Source organism: Pelodiscus sinensis, unplaced genomic scaffold, assembly GCF_049634645.1.
Source record: "Pelodiscus sinensis isolate JC-2024 unplaced genomic scaffold, ASM4963464v1 ctg34, whole genome shotgun sequence".
In the NCBI taxonomy this organism is placed as follows: domain Eukaryota; kingdom Metazoa; phylum Chordata; order Testudines; family Trionychidae; genus Pelodiscus; species Pelodiscus sinensis.
The window spans coordinates 4,203,703-4,212,209 of NW_027465849.1; the positions used below are offsets into that span (position 1 = coordinate 4,203,703).

The 8,507-nt window shown below is 60.0% G+C and overlaps 1 protein-coding gene across 1 annotated transcript; it reads left to right on the forward strand.

Annotated features, from left to right (window-relative positions):
- The first annotated feature begins 534 nt into the window (after positions 1-534).
- Positions 535-5,429, forward strand: ZFP36 (ZFP36 ring finger protein). The gene is made up of 2 exons (XM_075915317.1): positions 535-694; positions 2,092-5,429. The coding sequence occupies exons 1-2, from the start codon at positions 659-661 to the stop codon at positions 3,085-3,087; spliced, it is 1,032 nt and encodes a 343-aa protein (XP_075771432.1). The 5' UTR covers positions 535-658; the 3' UTR covers positions 3,088-5,429.
- Positions 5,430-8,507: the final 3,078 nt, after the last annotated feature.

Genomic DNA, 8,507 nt, shown 5'->3' on the forward strand with positions numbered 1-8,507 from the left:
CGCCCGCTCCCGGGCGCTCGCCCTGCGGCCCCCCGGCCCTGGAGCCTGCAGGAGGGGGTGGCGGCCTGGGCCGCGGACAGAGCGGCCTCTGCTGGGAGGAATGGAAACTGCGGAAAAGTTTGTTTCCCGGCCTCAGAACCCCCCCAAAGTTGGTGCCCCCGCAGAAAAGACGCAGCCCCCTTCAGCCGGGGGGGGGGGGATTCCCAGCAGGGCCGACCCCCGTTCCCAGGGTGAGCGGGTAGCAGCTTGTTGGGGGGGAGCAGAGACAAAGCCCCCAGTATCAGGACGGTGGCCTCCCAGGCCCGTTCCTAGCCCCCCCCCCCCCAGCAGTTCACTCCCTTCCCCCCCCCAGCAATTCACTCCACCCCCCCCTTTCCCCCCCCCCGGCTTCGCCCGCCCCCGAGCGCCCGGGTTGGTCTTTTCCCACGCCGGGCGCGGGGCCCCGGGCCCCCGGAGGGCGGGTTTCTCGCTTCCCATTGTAACGAGATGAAGTCATGGGAGGCGGGTCCGCGGCCGCCTTATATAAGGCCCTGCAGCCCGCCCGCCTGCCACAAAGCTCGGCTGAGCCCTGGGGGGTATTCGCGGACTCCCACCCGGGGAAGGAAGGCAAGAAGGAGCCGCCGCCCGCCCGTCGTCCCGCCGCCTCTTCAGCATCGCGATGAGCTCGATCATGGATGTAAAAGCCTTGTACGAGGTAAGCGGCTGCGGACCGGGCGGGACTTGGCAGCGCTGCGCTGCCCCCAATTGCTCGCGGGCTGGGCGACCCGATTGCCCAAAATCGGGGGGGGGGCTAGGAAGCAGCCCCCTCCTCTAAAAGAAACTCCTTTCCCCCCTTATCCCTCCCCTGGGAAAAGGCCCAGGCAGCTGCCAAACCGGCTCTACTCCGGAGCTGCCAATTCGGCGCGATTTGCGTCTCCACGGGCGAGTTTTCGCGCGGGCGGGAGGCGAGGGACTCTGATCCGGAGCAGCGCCCGGCCCGCCCGCTGGCGCGGTCCCTTGTTTCTAATGCCAGCTCCTCCCGAAGTGACGCCGCTTGGCTGGCGGCTGGCTCGGGGACCGAAGGACCCTCGCGAGCCACCCCCGGGGCGGAATCAGAACTTGTCCCGTCCCCCCCCCCCCCCGATGTTTGTGCGACTCACCCGCCGCTTCCCCACTACTCCGCTTTCGGTAAACGAAGCGTAGTGAAGCGGGGTGTGGCCGTGTGAACTCCATGCCCGTCCCCAGCTCCTCGCGCCGGGAGCGACCCCTGCGCCTTGCTGGGGTGGGGCTCCAGGGAAGGTGCCCCTCGCCCCTGTTGGGGGGGGGCCGAGACTTTCCCAGCGGCTAGGGAGGGGTTACAGTGACCTAGAATGGTGTTCCTCCCCGCCCCCATGGCAGACGGAGGGGCTGGGGAGGGGCGCGGGGGGGGGGGGGGATTTGGCAACTACGGGAAGCAGTGGAAAGTGAGGGAGGGGTGCATCTAGCAGGCTGTGCGTGGGGGCGGTGTTTGAACAGGGCTCCTCTCTGGATCAGTGGTGCGCCCCCCCCCTTGGAGTGGGGGGGGGCAGTGGGGAAGCCGTGGGGGGAGTGGAAAGAGTCAGGGAGAGAGGGCGGTTTCCCCGGGATGGTGCATACACAGAGGCTGGGAGTCTGCCTCCACCAGTTCTGTATTTCTCCCCCCCCGCGGACTTCTTGGGGCACCTCACTCTCTGCTCCCAGTGCCCCAGCACTCCTGGGGGCTGGCCCCTTATACTAGGCTGGCAGAAGGCCCCTTGCTTGGGGCGGGGGGGGGGGGGCCTGCCAGTATAAAAGGCCTAGTTGTGGCCAGGCCTGGATGCTTATAAATAACCCTGGCACGGTGCCATTCAGGGGCTGAGTCACCACAGAGCTTGGCCTCCTGGGAGGGGGCCTGGCACTGAGCAGAGCCAGGTGCTCAGTTCGATGTAGGCCACAGGGCCGTGCCCAGGGGCCTCTCACCCAGCCCCATGGGTGTCTGTGTCCTGTGGGGGGGGGGGTGGAGGGCATGGCAGAGCCGTGTGTCCCTAGCCTCCAGGATTGGGGTATCTGAGCTGGGCATTAATGCCCCCTTTTTCCTCTCCTTCTGCCCCACAGAACCTCCGCAACCTGAATCTGGGTGAGGAGCGGGATGAGTCCTTTCAGCGCCGCCATTCTGCCAGCTCGGAGCACCTGGGGGGCAGCGACACCCACATCTGGCCCCTGCGCACCCTCTGGAGCCCCAGCACCGAGCAATTGCTCTCCCTGCCTGAGCCAGCAGCCCCGCGCCCGCCCTTCCGCACCGACCGCTCCCTCAGCATGATCGAGGGCAAAGCCCTCCCACCCCCGCCCCCCGGCTTCCCCCCACTGCAGCCCCCGCCGGCCCCCGCCCTCTCGTCCCGCTACAAGACGGAGTTGTGCCGGACCTTCAGCGAGACGGGCCGCTGCCGCTACGGGGCCAAGTGCCAGTTTGCCCATGGGGCTGCGGAGCTGCGGAGCCTGAGCCGCCACCCCAAGTACAAGACCGAGCTGTGTCACAAATTCTACCTCAACGGCGAGTGCCCCTACGGCTCCCGCTGCCACTTTGTCCACTACCCGGAAGAGCGAGGGCTGTCCGCCTCCCCGCAGATTCTGCGACAGAGTCTGAGCTATACCGGGGTGCCCACAGCCCGCCAGGGCTCCCCGCCGCCCAGCATCCCCGACCCGGCCTCTTTCACCCGGGCTCCGTCCATCTCCCCGCCTCCCGCCAGCGAGCTCCTTGCATCCTCGCTCACCCATCTCAGCTCGGAGCCCGTGTTTCGCATGGCCACTCTGGGAGAAACCGTGGCCACCTCCCACTCTGGAGGGTGCTGCACCTGCCGCTGTGGGGGCAGCACCAGGCAGAGCATCTTCGAGAGTTCCCGGGACTATTTTTCTGCCGCCCCGGGGACGCTGATTGCCTCCAGCCTCCCCAGGACCCCCTCGTCCAACTCGCTCTCCGACCAGGATTGCTACAGCAGCTCGGGTAGCCTGAGTGGCTCCGAATCGCCTGTCTTCGAGCTGCTGCCCACTGCTGGGACCCGGAATAGTGCCCACCGTCTGCCCATCTTCAACCGCATCTCCGTGTCGGAGTGAGTGGCCCTGCTGCCCAGCAGGGGAGGGCGGAATCGGATAAAGGCCCAGGAGGGGGGGGCAGGACAAGAGACTGGGGGCGTTATTAGATGCATTGATGGGGCAAGTTTGCGATCTGCTCCTGGGTGACCCTCTGGGCTTGCCTCCAAGACACCTTCTGGACAACCCAACCCCTCTGGCTGCTGGCCCAGATATTAGGGGAGTGGGTGCCCATTGGGCACAACTGTCCAGCCACATGTTGGCATGAGCTACTCCTGTCTGCAGGTGGTGGAAGGGGGTTGGGGTGGCCTCCCCCAGTGTGGGACATGAGCTCCCCACAGTGGGGGTAGGACAAGCACCCAGATGCCTGCCAGGCAAGGCTAGCTCCCTGCCTGGCTGGCTGTAGCCATGCTTAAAGGAACTTGTCTCTGCTGCCGAGCATTAGCACTGATGGCTCTGCTTGTGCCTGGGGAGGGGCCCTAAATGCCCTGGCCACGTGCCCCTTCCGTCTACAGACCGTCATCCTGCCTGCCTTCCTCCCACTGATTGTCCTACAAGTGCCAGCTGATGCTGCCGAAGTGCCTTCCCCAAAATCCGTCGGGAGTGCTCACCTGCTGCTCCCCATGCCTCCCCCACTTCAGTCTTTCCTCTGGACTTGCCTTCAGTACGGAGGGTGAAGGGGAGCCCCTCGGGGCCAGTGTGCATCCTCAAACAGACTGACTCTGGGGCAAGCGGAGTGGGGGGTGCCCTTGTATGTGCTGTATGTAGCAGATTTGGGGGAGGACTGCCTCAGCAAATGGGGTTTCTGGGGGGGAACATTTGGCTCTCATGGTGCTGCTTTGCTCCCCCACCTTTATGGGGAGCCCTGATTTCATGCTGTGAATATTTCAGAAAGGGCTCCCTGATCTGGTGATTGTTTTCTTGGCTCAGATCCATCCTCTTTTTTAATCCCCTTTCGGGAGGAGCTGAGCAGGGTGAGCGGTGGGGGTAGTGTCCCAGCCCAACAGCCAAAGCATCCTCCAGTATCTTTGAAATAATGGAGTAAACGGATAGAGCTGTAGCCTTGTGCAGTGGGAAGCCTGGATGCTAAGTAGCCACATATACAACCTAGCTTCTGCATCACAAAGATACTCCAGTAACAGCCCACCCCGACTGTAACGTTTAACAAGCAAGGGGCGTTGTATGTGTTACTGGAGAACTTCCCCCAGGCTGGGACAGAGTAACCCTGGCTTCCGGACCCCTCCGATTGACTGGTGGTGCAGATCCCTTTGGGAATCTTACGCAGTCTGCCGTCATCCTGGGGCCTGTGAAAACTGCTGGACTTGGCTTGTATGAAACAGCTCTTTAAGTTGGGGGAGGGGAATGCACTAGTCCCCAAGACAGCCGACCGAGTTAGTGCAGTACGTAAGGCTGTGGCATATGTGGAGTATTTATTTTAGCGAGGGGGTGATAGCTCTGTTGCAAAAGGGGGGAAGGGGAATTACTTAGAGCAGGAAAGGTCTGAGGCCTTAAAGGGATAACAATCGGACCACCAGCCCGGAAGTGGGGAGTAAGGCAGCACTGAGAGCTGGCAGTTTGCAATCTAGGTGTGGCTCTCCCCCAGTATCCACGCGGGTCGGGAGGGCGGGGCTTCTGTGCCACTTCCCCATGTGAAGCTCACTCAGACTCGCCTGGCTGTATGGGCGGGTCGGGTCGGTCTCTAAAGTCACAGTGTGCTGGTCTGCCTGTGCCAGGGACCGACTCCGCGGCGGTGGGGGGAGGGGATGCCGAGTTTGCGTTGCCTACCTCTTGCACAAAGTGAGCCTGCAGAGTGCTCCCCTCTTGCTTGCCGGCATGTGGTCAAACTCCGGACCCCTCCCCAAAGTCTTAAAGAGGCTGCAGCTCTTTAGAACCACCTTCAGGGTTCCCCTTTGCCTCCGTTTCCCCCCCCCCCCCCCCCCAATCCCCCAGGCTAAAAACATACTTTTTCTTAAAGGCAAGCTATGGGTCTGGTCACATGACACCTGCAGCTTGGGCTTTTGGGACCTGCACTAAATATTTCAGCAACATTGGTATGCTGCTGGGATCTCCTGGCTGCCCTCTTGGCCCTTTCTTTCCAGCTCAGGCCCGGTGGAGATTTTTCATGTTCCGCTTGCGTGCTAACAATTCCCTGCTTTTTAACTCTGTTGCTGTTGAAAGCAAAACCAAACAAGCTGTTTACTGTGGTGGCGATGAGAGAACAGAAACCAAAATTATTTATACAAATCTTATTTATTCGACAGAATTTTATATTGTATTTATCTTTTTTGTAATATGCTGAAATAATATATATTTTCCATGTTATTAAAATTAATTAAAAAAGAAACCCAGCCTGATGTAACCAAGAAGCACGATGTTTATCAGTGACAAATGCTTTTTTTTTTTTTAATCATCATTGTGGTGTTTTTATTGCTGAATCTTGAGGATTTAAAAGAAAGATGGTAGAAAGTGTGTGTGTGTGTGTGTGTGTGTGTGTGTGTGTGTGTGTGTGTGTGTGTGTGTGTGTGTGTGTGTGTGTGTGTGTGTGTGTGTGTGTGTGTGTGTGTGTGTCACACCAGACCCTGATGTTCTTTGCAACTCCTACTGTGAGTTCCCAGACACAGAGGCTGAAATTCTATTATGGCACATCCTCATGTCTTCATGGGCCTCCTGTCCTTTTTTTCTGTCTCCTCCCCCTCCCCCCCACCTCAAAGCTGGTGGGATTTTAAGAACTTGGGGGGAGGGTAGGGGGAAGTCTCCGTAGGCCTAACTTACATTGAGCATGGAACTGTGCAGAGGCTGAGTGGGAGATGGTCTCTGCCCCCCAAAGAGCATACTGTCCAAACTGCCAGAGGGGAACAGAAGCATGGCTCCATAACATTAAGTGCCCAGATTCCTTTGAGGAACTGTGGTTGGTACCAACTCCTTTAGGATGCAAGGCTAGGGGTGAACATTTCATAACTAAGCTTTGGGAGAAGGTATTTTTCTATAGGTGCAGGGGGGACTCGTGACCACCTGTGTCTGAAGCAGCCAGAGCTGGTAAGTTACCTGCCCTGTAGCCCCATTGTTTTGCTCCAGTCTGGCAAACTGAGGGAGTTAATCTTCCCAGCTGCCTGTGGGGGCAAGGAAAGTACAGCTCCTATTTTACAGGTGGCAGTAGTGGGATTGAACTGCACCACCAGACTGTCTAGCATGCCTGGCTTGGGGAAGGGCATCTCTGCATTCCTGTCCGCTTGGACTGCTGTCATGGTTTGACCTGCTGTGAGAGCTTCAGTGTAGCTGCCTGAGGTCCTAGAGCAGTGGTCCCCAATCTTTTGGGGCTGGCAGGAGCCTGGGGCTGGCGCTGCCCATACGCCACGCGCCCGGGGCAAGGGTCATGCCCGTGCTGCGCGCTTGTGGGGGGCTCAGATCATGTGGCGGGTGCACATAAATGCCCTGCCGGGCGCCATGGCACCCACAGGCACCACAGTGGGGGCCACTGCCCTACAGCACTGAAGGTGCTGAGTAATTAACGCAGGGCCTGGACAGGTTTTCCCTCAAGCCATCGGGTTGCTGCTCTGGGCTGCCTAGGGTAAAGCTAGAACAGGTACTGCCTGCTGCAATCCTGCTCCCCCCTCCCCGCTCAGGTGAAGCTTGATCACGTCTGGGTGGCAGCCGTGAGCAGCAACACGTTCGCAGGCCAGGTGCCTTCCCTTCCCACCCCGCTGGCTGAGCTCAGACCGGCTGCTCTCGTCATGGCTGACGCGGGCGGGGTGCGGCCCGTCCCTGCCAAGGACATATCAAGGCTCTTTGCGCAAGGCCTGTCCCCGCCCAGACTGGAGGAACCAGCCAGTTGAGTTGCCCCCGCCCAATGCTTCCAGTAAACAAGCCAGCTTTGGAAACTCAGCTGCCAGCGCCAGGGAGAAGCTCTGAGTGGTTGGGCCTCCATCAAAATCCATCCAAGGTGGGGCCCCAACCACTGTGGCACCAGGCAGCCGAGTCCCTCCCTGTCAGTTTCATCCCACGGGGCGGTTGCTGAATCTCATCTGCTCTGGCCGGTGTTTGATGGGCCAAGGCCATGCTGAGAGCCCGGGGAACGCTGGCTCATCTGCTTTACCTCCCCGCGATGGGCTGCTCACCTGCATATTGATGGGAAACAAGTGGTGTAAAGGGAGCACAGAGAGGCCCCAGCACCGTTCAAAGGCGTATTGTGCCTGACCCTCACACAGCTGGCTATCCTAGGGGGGAGGCTTGGGCTGGGCAGCCAGGCTGGGGCTCCTACTTCTGACATTTGGGGAGGAGGGGCTGGGTTTGTGGCTGCAGGCTGACGGCAGAGATCTCACTCTTGCTAAGGACTGCAGGAGCTTCGGAGGCTGGGGGGGGGGGAAGGGCTGAGATTTGGGGTTCGGTTCTGCTGGGTTTGGTGTGACTTGCTTTGTGGTGTTGGTGCCTCTTTTTCTGGGGGGGGGTCTCCATGGGGTCACTGCAGCTGGATTGCTGGGGGCGGGCCTGCCGATTGCTGGGGAGTTGCTGAGTGCTACTAAAAATCTTCCTCTTGGGTGAACAAATCTTCAGGAAGGTTTCCTGGCCCAGGAGCGGTTTGGAAGTCAGCTGGCGGGGGAGGGACTCTGTGGCTGACAGTGATTTCCTCCAATGAGAGCTAGCGGCTGATTTTGCCCACTATGGGAAGGTGGTTTCTGCGGGTAAGAGGACTCCCGTGGGTTGCAAGACCTGTGCTGGGAGGCAGGCTATGGCACCGGGTTGAGGTGGTTTCGAATAATCCTGCAGGCATAGATGGGGCAGATGACATGGTGGCTGCTCCCGTTGAAAACAGGAAATGTTAGTTGTGGGGTGCCCCTGGCCGTTTGTGGGTTCCTGCTCATGCACTTCTGGCTTGGGGGCCTCCACTGAGTATGTGGGACCCCAAGATCAGGAGGCAGGGCTACAGTGTTGAGGCGAACAGAAGACCGGGTTTCCAGCTTCTATCCTCTTTGCTGCCTGTGGGCTGCTGTTGTCCAGCGAGCAGCCCCGCACAGGAACCCTCTGATGGGCCCCCCATCATTTGGGCTGGGACGGAGGCATGTCCTGGAGGTTGAGAGGCGGGGGGCGAACGGCAGGGTGAGCCAGATCAGGCAGGTGCGGCTTCTCAGCTTCCCAGCTAGGTCTTAGCAACAAGGCTGGCTCACTTTTATACCACGAAGGCATCATGTGAATGTGTCTGTGTGTCCCCGGCTGGAGCCATAATACCCAGCTGTTACAGGGCATGAATTTCAGCCAGGCATTTGCTGTATTTGGGGGTGGCGGGAGCCGCACAGGCCCCCATAGGAGTCCCTGAGTCAGCGGGGGGATAGCGGCAAAGTCCAGAGCCACAGTTTGGCCAGCTGCATATCCATACGGCCCTCAGGCCCTGGAACGAGAGCTCTTAGGCCTTTGTGGTGACCCTGATGTGTGAAGCCCAGTGCAGACCC